Source organism: Empidonax traillii, unplaced genomic scaffold (genome assembly GCF_003031625.1).
Source record: "Empidonax traillii isolate 1590-97213 ecotype Southwest subspecies unplaced genomic scaffold, ASM303162v1 scaffold84:size2688230, whole genome shotgun sequence".
In the NCBI taxonomy this organism is placed as follows: domain Eukaryota; kingdom Metazoa; phylum Chordata; class Aves; order Passeriformes; family Tyrannidae; genus Empidonax; species Empidonax traillii.
This window is the reverse complement of record NW_020955277.1, coordinates 1,977,635-1,993,369: the sequence shown is the minus strand read 5'-3', so window position 1 is coordinate 1,993,369 and position 15,735 is coordinate 1,977,635. Positions and strand designations below refer to the sequence as shown.

At 45.5% G+C, this 15,735-nt stretch overlaps 1 protein-coding gene across 3 annotated transcripts in view; it reads left to right on the top strand.

Annotated features, from left to right (window-relative positions):
* DENND2A (DENN domain containing 2A) overlaps positions 1-15,735 on the top strand; it is a 58,539-nt gene that overhangs the window by 21,066 nt on the left and 21,738 nt on the right. For 2 of the 3 annotated variants that reach the window (XM_027881181.1, XM_027881182.1), the window contains exons 2-8: positions 2,805-2,903; positions 4,559-5,767; positions 6,793-6,920; positions 9,296-9,417; positions 11,798-11,995; positions 14,005-14,098; positions 15,374-15,424. In XM_027881181.1, coding sequence (XP_027736982.1) covers positions 2,833-2,903; positions 4,559-5,767; positions 6,793-6,920; positions 9,296-9,417; positions 11,798-11,995; positions 14,005-14,098; positions 15,374-15,424 — 1,873 coding nt within the window. In that variant the 5' untranslated portion in view covers positions 2,805-2,832. The remainder of the gene's footprint in view (positions 1-2,804; positions 2,904-4,558; positions 5,768-6,792; positions 6,921-9,295; positions 9,418-11,797; positions 11,996-14,004; positions 14,099-15,373; positions 15,425-15,735) is intronic. The other variant, XM_027881183.1, reaches the window with a different exon arrangement.

Here is a 15,735-nt window from a genome sequence, read left to right as displayed (position 1 = left end):
CCTTCCCCTCCTGTCCTCACAACCTCATCACCTTCCTTGTACCAGATCGTGTGCGTGTTGGATCCTTTCCACGTACTGCTTTGTCAGAAACTCACAGTGAGCTACAGCAGGTCCCAGAGGTGCTCCAGAGAGCCTGAGCCAGCACACAGTCAGGGTAGTGTGTAGCTGATCATAGCAGAGATATAGGGAGTCAGGAGGAACAAGAGTTCCCCTTGCCTTTTGCAGTGAACTATCACACTAACTCTGGGTGCCTTGTGCAGCCAAACCTCGGAAAACAAAAAGTAGATCTTCTTTGTCTACTGGAGGCAATTTTCTGTCACTGCCATCCCAGCTTCTTCTGGTCAGGTGTTGGCAATGCTTGTGGGTCCGGCCTGCAAGTCCCTTCTGGTGACCTTATTAACCTGAGAGATGATCCCATTACCTTTGAAGCTCATTTGGTTTTGGGATTGGCCCCAAGCAAATTATCTGACTGTTAGACTAATTGGGAGGTACCTTATTATTTTCTGCTCGTTTATTCCAGATTTTTTTCCCCTCATGACTTCTGGTGTGTTTGTATAAATATTTATTCTTTTGAGCAGAACCAGTAAATGTTCTACAGTAATCCCCTAGGTGACGCTGAGACCACCACGTGTGCCTTGCTGCTCAGGATGAAGGCACAGCCCTCTGTGTATTTCCTAGGGATGACTTTAGTCCCCTAAGTGGTGGGTGCATCTGTAGGTACCTGGCTGTTGTCATAGCTTTGGGAGCTCCTGGGCCACTCTTTATTCTGCCTAGTGCAAGTGTGTTGCTTTGGTTACTCCTGCCACATGTGGTGCCTGGAGGGGGCAAATGTCCCTCTGGCCTTGGTTCCAAGTCTTGCTGATTGCAGTGGTGCTCCTTTCACAGGAGACTCTTGCAGTGCTCAGCAACTGCCTCGTGGATTGCTTCTGCTCACCAATGGGGTGAGCACTGTCCCATCCACTACAAATGAAGAAGTGAGTGCACCTCTTGTTCTGTGTTATCTTCTTTTTCGCCTCTCCTGCAGGAAGAGTCAGGCGTGTGACTGTGCTGAGCACCAGCACGCATTTGCTGGTACCCAGATGTTTGTTTTAAAGGTACTGTTTATTAGGGGACTGTTGGAAAAGGCTGAGAGATGGAGTTTCCTGGTGGGGAAATTGTGTGATCTTATGAAGAGCTCATTCCAAGCGATCGTTCCACGTTTCAGCAGAGCCACAGGGGTTGTGTGTGTGCCGACTCGTGTTGTTGTGTTCCTCACTGCTGCAGGCAGTGCCAAGGAGCTGCGGGCACTGACCCCGCTGTGCGAGGCACTAGATGAGTGCTGAGTGAAGGGACTATCCCTGCTCTGGGAATGTTGTAAGCCAAGTGCAGAGCAGGCTCTGTTGCAGCTTTGCAGGAATCCGCTTTGGCTGCCTGGGTGAGTCATTCTTTGGCCAGGGCCACAAGCTATCGTTAGTTTTTCATTATTTTCAATCCATAACAGTTAACGGGTGGATGAATAGATTTTGTTCCTCAGGCTGGTAAATTTTCTTGACAGTGTTGCAGGGCTGTTCTGTGTCTAGAAGTGAAGTGGGTGTTTGTTCCAGTTACTAATGAGGAAGAGAAGCCAAGGGGGTTTATTGTCTGGGAAAAGAGAGTCTGCTAAATGGTTAGCAATGAGCTGCCCCGAGTGTGTACACATTGAGTTGACCCAGAGTTCACTCCTCGCCTTAGGAACATTGCCAGTGTAGAATAAAGGGAGGGAGAGAAAACTGTGAACAAACAAAACCGATTTTCCCCCACCCCCTGCTTTTTTCCTTTCTCTGCCTGAAAACTTACACAGTGGAAATGAGAGATCCTTTTGTTTTTTGCTGTTTCTGCTGTGGTGGGTTTTATTTTTTTAATGACAAGAGGCACCCGGTCTTGTTGTCAAATGCCCAGCATGGTGGGGCAGCCTCTCTCAGACCAGCCCCTTGGACAGATCTGAGAGGCTCCAGATTTTCCAAGTATTGCCTACAAGATGGTGAGCCTGTTGTCATTGCCATGCTGTAGAGTACCCTGAGAAGTGGGGAGAGATGGTGCTACAGAATAACAGAGTAATTCTTCTATTTTTATTTAACAAGTAAGAGCACTGTAGCTCAATAAAAAGAAGATGGAGTCTGTTGCACTGACTGGGTAATGATGGCACTCAAAAGAGAGGGACAGTGACTCCATGAATTCTAGAAATCAAGAGGCAAACTCATTTTTGTGACTGATTTATCTTACCCCCACGGGGCATTGTCCTCTGAAATGAGATCAGTAGCAGCCTAACATGACCCACCAGAGTGAAGACCAGTGGCTGCAGTGCAGTGTCTCCACAGTCTAAAATGTTTTCTGTCCCAAGCTGTGAATGTTGTGACAGTGCTGTGTGCACAGCAATCACTTCAGACATGTGGCCTTAACATAGGTTGGTTGAAAATTGTTTTTGTTTTAGTCTTCTGCGAGGGGGAAAAAAAATCTAAATCCACCAAGATTTTGGCAACAGTAAAAACCTTCATATAAAACATGTTCCATATTCAAGTCACGGTACAGCAATTGATGCTGACTCAGGCAATTTTTGCCCTCAAAAACTGTCAAGTCCTCCCTGAACTTCTGAGGGTTAATGCCTTCACCCCTCTTCCCATTTCACAAAGGAGGAAACCTGGGCTGTCCTCAGAGAGCTGTCATATCTTGCTTCACCTCCTCTCTTGGATTTCAAGGAGAAACATACGTATATGTGTGTGTGTGTAGAAGGAAAAGAAGAGGATGCTGAGCATAGAGCAATTCTTCTTCCGTGTGTCTGTCTGCAGGTGACCTGCTGCCCTGCTGTGTGCTGACATGATGACAGCTAGCAAGGCGGCTGACGTGAGCAGCAAGTCTGGAAGCACTGTCTGCAAGTCCGTTGAGAGGTGAGAGCTTTCCATGTTTCAGTGGCAGGATGCTTTGCTTATGTTTATTATCCCTAACACAAAGCAAAACAAAGGAAGGAAACATTCTCTCTGCTCTGCACTGTCTCTCTCTCCTCACCCGTTAAAACCCCTAGGTCCCATCTTGGACTGTGATGCTGTGCATTGTATCATCCAGTCAGACTTATGATATCCCAGACTCATAGTGCTAGAAAAGGTCTGTCCCAAGGCCATGACCATTTGTACTGATGATATCCCTGGTCATGTTTGCCCTGCCTGTGCTTGAAATCATCAACACTTGGAGATTCCTCAGACAAGCCCCACTGTGCCCACCCATTGCAGGCTTTTCCCACTGTCCAACCTTGATTTCTTCTCTGCAGTCCATCCACCAGTGGCACTGTGATACTCAGCTCCTTGGGAAAGACCATGGTGCCAGCTCTTAACCAAAGCATGGTGTCATTGAGACAGCCAGGAGTTAAATATCTGCGAAGCTGGGAAAGAACACTGTCCGGCTCAGGTCCCATTTCTGCTCAGAAACCTGTCCCCAAGCTCAATTTGCACTGCAGCTGAGTCTGCAATGGCTGCCAGCATTGCTTCTCTCCAGGACAAAGCTCAAGGCCTGCCAGCACACCGGGCATCCCCATGGATGCTCTTACAAGAGTGCCGAGTTCTGGAAGAGGCACACTTGACACTTTTAAGTGAATGAGGCAATTTCCCTAGTGGAATCTCAGTGTTGGGATTGTGATTAAATGGGACTAATGGGACTAGTGATATGGGTTTGCATCCCAGTAACTGCCTTGGGTTGTCCTCATGCTCTTTCCCAAGCCCAGGCAAACCTCAAGGACATGGTTAAGTGCTTTAGCTCAGAAACATTATGTACTGGAATAACTGCATGTTCAGCTGGAATTTTACTATATTAATAAAATATCACAATATTGATACTGTGTTATCACACACTTGGAAATCCCTAGACTAAATATATTGGGGATTTTTTGTGCACTTTGGACTCAAACAGTGAAGACATTTAAACTGAGAATGTTGAATCTGGTGTCTGGGTGCTCTGGGAGTTTGCCTTGGTGCATTGGAGCCTAAGCCCATGTGTGACCTGGAATGGTGGTAAAAGTGCAGTCTTTGTGCATCCATATGTGTTTGGGGAACATTTGGGTGGATGCACAGAGATCCTCTGAGCAGGGTCTAGAGGAATGCCAACTGTGTCATGTTTTCTCTGTTCAGCAGCGGCAATTTTGCTGATGTTTGCAAGTGGTCCATTTTGCATTTCTTGGCTTAATGCCTGATGATGTCCAAAAGTCTGCTGCCCTTTTGCACGCACACACACACACACATGCATGTTCATGAGCCTCTGATTGGCATCAGCATGTCTGATGTACAAAAAAGACCTCTCTTGCTTGCCCCCTACTTCTGCCGCAGAGAAAAGCTTCATTTCAAACTCTGTCTTATTTGTAATGAGAGGAGAGCATTGTGTTCTGGCTAGAAGGATCTTTCCCTGAGCATCCTCCCCTCTAAGCCCTTCTCAGGTGCTTAGTTTGAGCATCTTGTGCTGTTATCAGGTTCACGAGTAAAGCCTGAGGAGCTGATGAGCTTAACCAAGGGTGAGCAGTGGCGGTGAACATTTCTTCTCTTTTGTCTTTGATATGTAGGATCAAGCTTGCAGATAACAATACAGCAGCTGTGAAGGAATTAGAAAGACGTTTGTGTGGACTTTTGAGTGAGAGATGTTCTGAAGTTGCCTCTGTTGCCCTGGGTTTAACACCTGAAGCTGAACCGGTTTCTTCTGTGGTGAAGAACCCACTGGGAGCCTTGGAGAACTTGATGCTGGATCCAAGGCTAGACTGCTTTCAGCAGAACATGCTTAGTCCTAAAATGATTATCAGTGACCCGTCTGTGGATCTGAATGTCAAAGAAAACAATAAAATCATCAGGAGACAGGTAGGAGGTACTCAGAATGTACGGTCACCTGGAAAAATTGGCTTGAGGAATAAGTCTTTCAGCATCAAGGACAAAATTTCAGAATGGGAAGGGAAAAAGGAAACTCAGTCTTCTCCTCGCAGAGAGGAGGAACCAGGAGTTAAAGAGGAGCACAAGATGCCCTGTGTACCTGAGAAGACAACTGGGGAAGCACTGGTGACTCGGAAGGTGGAGGCCAAGAGACTTGTGAACTGGGAACTGGAGTGCAAAGGGGCAGGCAAAGAGAATGAGCGGAAAGCAGGAACTCAGAAAGGCACAGGGCAGGCAGCAGAGCAAAAGGGGGAGGCGCAGAAGGATGAGGAAGTGGAGTTCAGCCCTGGAAAATGCAAGGAGGTGAAAGGCGGGAAGTGGGAGATCCAGAAGGAGAATCTTTCAGTACTTAGTCAGGTCAAGAAGCTAGAGCAGGCTTTGAAAGACGGCTCAGCAGAGCTGCAGCCACAGTTGCCTGGTACTTACTATTCCCCACAGTGCGTGCAGGAGAAGGCAGCACAAGGGCACGCCGCTCCCGAGGGCCATGAGAGCATATGTGGGGCTGAGCTCAACAAAAGGCTTCTTGGCATGGACCTTGAAATCAGTGAGCCGATTTTTGGGACTCTGGAAGAGATAAGAACTTCTCATGTGAAGTCCAAGCACTGCACGGTGGAGAATGTGTACACGGAGCCAGGGGTGCCAGAGAAGAAGCCCTTCATCAACCCACTGCCAAAGCCCCGACGGACTTTCAAACACGAGGGGGAAGAGGACTGGGTGCCAGCAGCCAGGAATAAAAGAAACTTACCCCCTCTGCCATCCATTCCTCCCCCTCCTCTGCCCTCCTCTCCTCCCCCATCAGCTGTCAGCAGGAGGCTCTGGAGCGGGAAGCACAAGAACAACGCTGACCACAGGTATTTGGGCTGTGTTTCACAAAGGTGTTGGTCTTGAAGGTGGAATTCCACCTTCCCATCTTTCTATGAGAGAGACAAGTCTTCCCCCTTCACTCAGTCTCCATCATAACCAGCACTCAGTCATCTCTCTGAGAACGTATGAGTGGCCAGCACAGCCTCGCAGGGTAACTGCGAAGGGATAAGTCAGAGCAGATTTGGCCTTTATGGTCACTGTATTATATGGCTTAACCTTCAAGCCCAAGATTGAGGGATTTGGGGTTTTGTTTTGGGTTTTTTTTAGCAGAAAATCTATTTAATTACGAAATGACCACAGCTGGTCTGGAACAGGATCTGGAATGATAATGTCAAGGCTCTACCACAGCATTTTCACAGTTCGTAGTAAACCTATTCCTCTAAACTGAATCTGGTGTGTATATATTCTTCTGGAGTTCTTTCTTGCCTTTTCTTCCGTCCTACATGATTGCAACACATTTTTGGGATGGGGAACATAAAATACACAGCTTTTCTAATGCCCTCTGTATAAACTGTCACCTGAAAATTCCTGGCTCAGTTGCAGAAAGGAAATCAATACTTTTTAGGTTTGTTTGTGGAGGAAACTTAACTGGTTTTACCTTTTCTACTGTCCTGCATGCAAGTATTGTTTTCCTGTGCCACTCAGATTGCTGATTTTGGGCCTTCCATATTCCTGTCTAGGGTGGGATCTGTGCTGTAAATGGGATCTCTCATGGCCTAAAGTTCTGTGCAGTGTCACAGGATGTGTCACTTAACACTTGCATCTTCACAGTGTACTATTGCCATGACAACCCCACTTATCTGTGACATCCCCAAATTGCCTTTAGTTGTGTGGCTGTTAAAAAACCAACTGCTTTTCCACGCTTTATATGGGATGAGGCTGTGAAACATTCTCATCTCGCTAATTTTGTCAGCTGTGTGGCGTGTTGGAGAAGTGAATTAGCTGTAATTTGGTTACAAATGTCGGTTAACTGTATCACTCTGCTCCTTCTCCTCTCCCATCAATGGTACAGGAAGTCCTATGAGTTTGAAGACTTACTGCAGTCATCGTCTGAGAACGGCCGGGTGGATTGGTACGCGCAGACCAAGCTGGCCCTCACACGCACTTTATCTGAGGAGAACGTCTATGAGGACATCCTGGGTAGGAACTCTGGACAGGGAAGGGAGTTGGCTGCTAATGCTGAATGACTGGGACTCATGGTCTGCAGGCATTCACCAGAGGTGCTGAATAAAGTATGTTTATTGTCCGGATGTAAACCGGGACACATTTTACACAGATTATTGGCAAGTAATAAGAAAAATGGACGGAATATTTCAAAACTTATCAGCCTCAAAGATGAACCTGAGGCATGTGGGAAACAGCTTTTATTTTTTGCTGGTATCTCTCCTCTGTCTTCCTTTTGTCCCGTGGATTAATTCTGACAGCTCTGATCTGTCCATTGTGAGCTTGTCACCGCTGAGATAATGCGGACAGTCTGAAAACTTAGCTCAGGAACAGGTTTGTTGCAATTAAGAAACTTAAGTCCTACAATCTTTGAAACTGAGATGGTATTTCTTAATATTGTGAGTTAGATGGCCTTTGATGGAACACAGAATAGAAGCACCCCCCTGAAAAAGCCTTAATGAGTTTTTGTAGCTGTAGGCTCTCTGCTGAGTTCAGCAGAATGGGAAGAATGGGTGCACCAGCTCTTGCCATGCAGCTGAAATCCTACAAAGGTGGTCTGTGTTGTTCAGCATGGGAGGAACTGCTCTTTCTCAGGAGGAGGCCAGGCACTATTATTTTAATATGAATAAAGTCTGATCGCACTTGATGAGAAAGCTCTCTTAAGGGACTTGTGTTCCTTTGGGACTGATGGCAGACGACGTAGTTCCAATCCATCCATTTTGACATTTTTGAAGTTGTTGGCCTCATTTCTGGGGCTAAGGGCCTTGTGTTTGCTTTTTTTCTTCTCTTTATTTGGAGGTCCAAAGGAATAGGGAGTTCCTGAGCGGCTGCTGGGGGGGTTTTATGTTGGGGCATGATGGGAGGTCTCAGAAACCACTGAGTAAGGGTCACCTTGTCAGCTGGAATAACATGGATAGCATTACAGAGTGGCTGTAAAGGCAAATCCATCTATTCAAACACAAGAACACCCCTGTGTCACAAGCTTGCAGGGAACTCAAACACCAGCCTGAAATTCCTCTCCCCTCCAGCTTTTAGTTACAAAGATTAAAAGAAAACAAAGTTATGGGTAATTGTCAGCTAATAGAGTATGTTTGGTTTTTAGTTTTCTTGCTGCATGTCTAGGCTTTGCCTGAAATCAGTGATCTTTAATTGGTTCCTGCAATCCTGGTGGTGTTACCATGGAAGCTTGGGAAAAGGGGTAGATTGGGATAACTCAAAAAAAGCTGCAGTTTTGTTTTTCACAAGACCACAGACAAGTTTAATCCACAAAACAAACAAGATGTGAAAACCACACCAATGGAGGGAGAACCAAGACTTCAGCCACAGGACTTTAGTGCTGACCCACAGATAATCATACGTGTCCATCAGGGCATGCAAGCCCACACCTACACACATTCATATGTGTGATTTAGGGAGGGTTCAGCTGTGGGGACCACCATTCCATTTCCCAGCAAGTCACACAGATTTCCTTCATGCACCATCTTTTTACTTGTTCACCATCGCTTACCTGGAATATTGGAAGTCACGCCGGGCAGATGAATGACAAGGTTTATTTGTCAAAAGGAGGGACTTTATTCTAGACTGAAGTTAACTGGACATGCCTAGCAGTTTGAGGATGGACCAGGAAACAGAACTCAAGCTTGTTCTTCTTTTTTCCAGTCTACCCAGTTACATGACAGCTGAAGTATATTTTCAGTGTAAATAGCCATTCCCTCTTTCTAAAATGCAACATGTGAGATTGAGGCATCCATGATTGCTAGATGTGTTTGAAAACCTGTGTTGCATGATAGACATCCAAGTTTGGAGAGTGGATTAAATCTTTCTTCAGTAAGCCTAAGAGCAGTGCATCACTTCAGCCCCAATTAAGTGATGACCAGAGGTCATCACTTTAGAGAGTATAGGGGTGTTTAAGCCCCCCTAAATGTGGAGCTTAAACAGAGGAGAGAGAGCCTTTATGCTGACCTTCAGCTCTCAGACTTATTTGGGCAATTCTAAGCAGAAGAGTGGAAAGGAGGAAATATAATTATTTACCAATGTGCATGAGAACCTCACAGCTCTTCTGGAGACAGGAAAATGAACTTGAGGACTTGTTGGGTCTTTTCCATATGTATTATCTGTGATATGTTTCTATGGCTGCATGTGTCTGTGTCAGGGTTTGGACACTGTCCAGCAAGCAGCTGGACTTCTAGGGCTATGGAGAGAATGAAGCAATTGCAGGAATGCTTGAGAACAGGTCTTTATGTCTGATGTGGGAGGTGTGAGAAGGCCAACAGATCCCCAAACAGATTTTTATGGCAGACCTCAAGGATTTTCTGCACTTACAGGCTCTTGCTTGTGACTTTTTGTGGCAGATCCACCATCAAAGGAAAACCCTTACGAAGACATTGAGACCAACAGCCGTTGTTTGGGGAAGAAGTGTGTCCTGACCTTCCCAGCATCCCCCACCTCTTCTGTACCTGGGACTCCCACTAAGGTACTTTGGTTCAAGTGGCTACCTCTCCTGCTCCAGTAGATTTTGGGTGAAATCCAGGTCCTGTGTGGAAAAAGTGGACGCTTTCATCGTGTCAGGGTTTTTTCCTTTTTGTCTTTTGCCACGGAGTGCAGTGAGATTGTCCTTTAGCAAAGTAAAAGAACCCCAGCTTTCCCTTATACAAATGGTTTGCTGGCTTTCACTTTTTTTTCTCTCTGGGATTGCCTTCCTAATAAGGGTGAGAAAACCTTCCTCCCCTCAAAGAGGGCATTTAAGTGCTTGGGTAATCAAGGCCTGCAGTAGTGTTGGCTCAGTGTCAGCGGGCAGTGTGCAGTCTGCCCGTGCTGATGCCGAGGTGCCTCTGCAGCCCCTCCCTTAGGATACCTTTTTTGCTCTCTCTGTGATGAGTTGCTGGTAAGTATTGCAATGCCAGTCCCTGGGGTAGAGGACCAACATTAGAAGGGTGTCCCCACCACAGCCCAGCTCACGGCCTGGTGCTCTTTTCCTCATTGTCTCTGCAGCCATCAGAAGAGGTCAAACTTTGGTTGGCACCTTTTGCTCAGAGCTCAGGGCTTACCAAGGCCAGCCCTGCTTTCAGCCTCCCAAGCTGTTCTGGTGGATTCACGTTGTCTGTTTAGATAGTCCAAGCCTGTAAGAGCAGGGACAGCGTGACAGGCGAAGTCATCTTGGCAACAAGTGAGTTCAGAGTGGATAGCAGGGATCTAAACACAGCTTTCCTAACCAAAGGGTTTTCCCATGCTTTCCAAGTTGCAACTATTATTAGAGCTCTTATCCAACATTTTTAGAAGTTTTATGTGCAGTGTTTCTTGACACGTTGCTCTTTTCCAACCAGCTTAATCAGCACCTAAGGTTTCTTTGGATAATTCAACCCTTTAAAGTGAAAATTGTTCTGTGGTTCTCAATCCATTTTCCTTGCTGCTAGTTAGGGTCTATGTATATGAGCATCAGGATGAAGCTGATTTCTCTCAGAGAGCTTTGCAATCTCCTGTGCCCCCTGATTTCCCACACGTGCTATCACAAGGGGGTTGCAGTGTTGCACAGGAATGCCTTTCACCATAGATACGGTTCCCACTAGGAGACTTGCAGGAGAGAGCAGAATGGGAGTGATCATGTTACACTACAGTGCTTTGGCATCTAAAAGCCATGATCTGCATCACTCAGAAAAGCAGTGCTGCAGCAACCTTGGCAACTAATGTGTTTAAAGCTGCAGTGTGCGTTGTGCAGGAGAACCTGCCCAGCCTAGAGAGTGATGGGGAAAGGTTCTGCGCAGACTTCCAGTCGTGGCTCATATCGCTAGTGCAGAGTGAGGTTCTTTGCTGCGAAGGCTCTTCCCAGTCTCATTTTAATCTGTGACTTCTCTGTGGGTGGCAAGTGTTTCTGTGAGTTGAGCATCTTCTGCCAAACCATCCAGAGACTCCTGAGCTAACCTGGGTGAATTAATTGGTCTGACTAATAACTACTGAGTGTGTCTGTTGATGGAGGCAGATCATGGTGCCTCAGCAACAGCTACAGTGCTGCTTTGACTTGATCAGAACTAGGTTGGATAACTCTCCCCCACACTTAGTGTTATGTAGATATATCCTCTGGGAATGCAGATACAGTACCCACAAAAGGTGCAGTTTAACCTTGGCATAACTACTGGGATATTCTGTAGGAGATGGCAGAAATTGTTCTTAATGACAGTCTTTCTGGTGAGAAATGATTTGTATCTTTCTGGTGAGAAGAGTATGTGGAACTGAGCTTTCTACCTCTCTGATGCTATTTTTGATCAGAGACTTTAAGAACTTTGGTACTTAAGTATCTACTGATGTGCTACCATTGAACTTGCTCATGCGTTTAGGAGGAAACCAGTGTCCATAATTGTCTGACGTGGCACTTTTTGTACCCTTCTCTGAAATACTTGGTTCTGCTTACTGTCAAAGACAGCCATACTGACAGTGCTTTTTGTCCAGTCTCACTGCTTCTCTGTTTCTTTCTCCTGGCTAGCTGCTCCTTATCCCAAATGTTTGTGGTCGGTTGGTTGGTTAGCCTTGTCCTGTTTACAATCCCAGCCTCTGGATTACCCAAGTCCCAGGAGATTTTTTTTCACGCTGGAACAAGGCTTCTTGGCCAGCCCCTGGGGTTGTGTTTGGGTTTGGAATGAATATGAGATGTTTAAGTTGCTGTTAAGATGGTCAAGATGGTCCTGGTCCAGCCAGGGAGATGGGTGGGTTTCTTTCATGCGGAGATATCTGTGGACACCCTTGTTTTGACAGCTGAGTGCTGTGGCTGCCCCGCTGGATTTACTGCAGTGACAGTGCTAGCAATGAAGCAGAGGTACATGAGGTACTGTGATCATTCATTCCTTCTTTTTGATTTCCAGTTGCTTTCCAAACCCATTTTTTTCCGACAAAACTCGGAGCGTCGGAGTTTCAAACTGCCAGACATACGGAAACTGAGCCGTGATGGGACTGGGTCACCATCCAAAATCAGCCCTCCCTCGACCCCCAGCAGTCCAGATGACACCTTCTTCTCCTTGGGAGACTCTCAGAATGGCAAGAGGAGAAGGAAGATTCCTAAGGTAAATATAGGTCTTTGTCTTTTTTGTTTGGCTTCTTCCAGGCAGGAATGTTAGTGTGAGACAGTGTTTTCTTTAGTTCCCAATGTGGCATCTCTGCAATATTGCTCTTGTCCTGGCTATTGTCTTGACTTGTGTTTAAACCCCTTTCTGCCTGAAGGAGAAGGCACACAAACATGTCTGCAAGTTTTGAAGAAGTTATTTTTCAATCTGAGACTTCGTGATTTTTGGGAGAGATAATAAGGGGGAAAAAAAAAGAAAAAAAGAAGGATTATAATTTTGGGATAAAAGTTGAAGTATGGTAGAGGGGAAAAAAGCAGTTAGTATTTTTGCAGAAAGACACACCCCATCATACTTCCTTCTGTGCTTCTTGGATAGGACAGTCAGAAATTGTCTGTGTGTTGTATGTTTGTTTCCTCCTCAAAAATCTATTGTTCTTCGCTCGGTCTGATTCATGCACTGGCTGTTTCTAATTCAAGGTAAGGTGTGATTGTAGGTGAGCAAAGAACACACTGACATTTGAATGACAGCAGGACTTGTCTGCAGTTATGAACATTTTCTGCAGCCGTGTTTCCTACTTCATATTTAGATACAGCGTGACTCCGTTTCAATTTTATTTTCTTTCAAATCTGGCAGGATGTGTATTCAGTCCAAATGAGGTTTGGCAGCAGTCTATCTATTGAATGTTTCAAAGACACAGTTATAAAAACACAGTTGCTTATCCCAGTCTTTGCTGGACAAGTGGAGGCTACCAGGAGTCGTCTGTGATGATCTTTTTCTGAACGCACAGTTTCCATTTGGGGAAAAAGGGATGTGTTTGTGTATCGTCTTTGCTTCCTGGTCGCCAGATCTGTGTTCATGTTTGCATACCTGATTTTTGAATCATATATCATCTTGAATCATGTAATGATATCATATATCATTTGGAATACCTCAGCCCTTCAGGAATGAGCCAAAGACTGCAAATGTCTCAGGTTTTCTTTCCCAATATGCCTACACACCTGTGTGTGCTTGAGCTCTGTTGGTGTGTTCACGCTGGGTGACTTTTATGCCAATTGAAAAGAAGCTTACAGGGATTTACTTGCCAGAGCGTGCCACTGAGCAGTCTTGCAGACCAAGCTCAGAACTGAGGTTTGCTGTGACAGTGATAACATCGACCTGAGACTTGAGCTGGACATCTGGGTGGAGGCTGTGCTTCCACATCAGATTATCCTGCCTCCCACTTGAATGTTCGGATTCAGAACTCCCTGACCAAGTATGTGGTGGGCCTGTCTTACCTTGAGCTCTCAGGACATGTGTGCAGGGATCACAGACTTTCTGGAATAAATCTGAAAGCTGTAGCCTCCTGCTCCTGCCTGGGACCTTGACAAGGAAGCAGATCTGCTTAAGGAGGCTTGGGGAATCCTGGCATGCTTCTACTGCAATTCCCCTTCCCGTCAGGAATGAACAGAGACCAGAGTGAGTGAATGAGCCACTGAGCCCAGCTATGCCCAACACTAACATCCTCTCTCCTGGTCAGCTGGGAGGCCAGAGATTAAAGGATTTGCAAAGAAAACCACTAGAATAAAATACTTCAACATTTCTGGCTCCCACCCATCTCAGTTTCTTCAGTCATCCTCCAGCCAGTTTTCTGCTTCCAAACCTGCAGACCAGGACAGGTTTCCAAGGGACCCTCTGGTCCTTGGAGCGTGGACCACAGTATGGAGAGGTGGACACTGTCAAGCTCATGTGGCCACAGAGTGTGGAAGGCACTAAGACATGGCCTTTCATCAGGGCTTGTTGCTTTGGGCTCCTGCTGTGCCAGCTTCTGTACCAGAGTGAGCGTGGCCAGTGGCAGCGCAGGAGAGATCCTCTAATTGTGATAGATCCGGGTAATTGTGAGCTCTGGGCCATCAAGGGAAGAGTTTCAATATGGCCAAAGCTGGGAAACAGAGCACTTTACATTAAATTCTAACTTACTTTCTTGCCTGGGGAGGGAAATAACCTTGTTTGTTTGTGTGTTTGCTGAGCAGCTTGTGTTGAAAATCAATGCCATTTATGAGGCGCGGAGGGGAAAGAAACGTGTCAAGAGATTATCGCAGTCTACAGAGAGCAATTCAGGGAAAGGTAAAGGAACTTTGAATCATCATACATCCAAGACTTTTTGAGGACTTGTCTTACCCTTTAGGCTGGCTTAGTGATTTATGTGACGTCTTCTAGCGCTTCTTCCAGTCCAGACTAAGACTGAGTTGGGGTTTCCACCTTTTTTTTTTTTTTTTCTGTAAGATGAGGGCTGTTCCTCTGCCAGAAGACTTCAATTAAAATGGAAGCTTTTTGGTTTTCTTGCTTCATTTTCATTCCATGGCTTTGCATGATAACCTTATAGGTCGCACCAAACATGTCCCCCCTTTTTGATGTTTATTTCTGGAATAAGCTGGATGCTTTGGAGAAGAATGTTCTGTCCAAAAATTCTGATTTGTTGAGATCAAAATATTTTGTGGGAATGTGTCACTTCAGTGAACTGTCCAATGAAAGACAGTAGATTTTGAAACAGTCCTGTTTCTTCTCCATCCCAATAAACAAATAGCCTCAGTTAGGAATCAGGGTTTTTAGAGCTGACTGTAGGACCGTTGCCATCATAGCAGGATTGAGACTTTCAGCCTCCCACTGTCAGTCAACAACTTGCCCAAAGCATTTAGATACTTCAGAACAATTACTTTCAAACATCTAATCTCTGTAAAAATTAAAATTAGGTCTTTCTAACATAGTGTTTCTTTCCAAAACACTCCAATTTCCAGCAAAAGGTGACCACCAGCTCTATTTGTTTCCCATAATTAATTTTTAATGTTTATCCTATTTTATAAAGACTAGATGCCCACGGGTGGATGGGTGTGTTTATATGAAACTTCAGGAGAAGCATCCCAGACTTTTTATACCCCTCTCTGCAGCATCAAAAGCATCATTGACAGAAATAGGTTATTGGAGCATATAGGCCTTGAGTCAGATTCAGTCTGACAGTGGGGGGTTTTTTTCTCTTCTTGTTTTTATCCCTTGTCCCATGAACTACTTCATATTAATCAGTATTTTACCTTGTTGTTGTGCTTATACAGACTTCGATAAAACACTGCCCTGGTATTTTATTCTTTATGCAACTCTTACGGCTGTGCAAAATTGATTTTGTTATTTGGGGTTTGGGTGTTTTCTCCCCTGAATGAAGGAGAAGATAGCAAGGTTGGTAAGCTAAATATTTGTGGGTATGAGCACCCTTGAAAAGAATAAGAACCTTGGGACATGTACTGTCTTCCCTCTGAAGCTGCCAGCCCTGGCTTTCTCATGCCAGTGATAAGAAACACACAGTTATAAGCAGATTTTATTTAATTCACCTTCCCCTTTTTTTCCTAGTTACAGATGAAAACAGTGAATCAGACAGTGATACTGAAGAGAAGCTGAAAGGTAAGGCAAATGTGTGAAGAGAGCAAATGGCTCCTGATAAACTCTGCTCTGAGCTCATGGGATGAGGTCTCTCATCTGTGTTCAGCCTTTGGAGAAGGAGCTTGTTTCTGCATAGAACACAGTGAGAAGACAAAGATCTCAGTACTCCAGAAGAAAATCCATGGGAAAACGACTTTAGGAGCCCAAAACAAACATCTGTTCCAACTCCCATCAAAGCTCTTTGCACTGACTTTCATAGTCAGTGAGATTTCTCTAAGTTCAGAGTCAGAAATGAGTGACCAGACTGACAGAAGCAGTGTTGTGTGGGACTG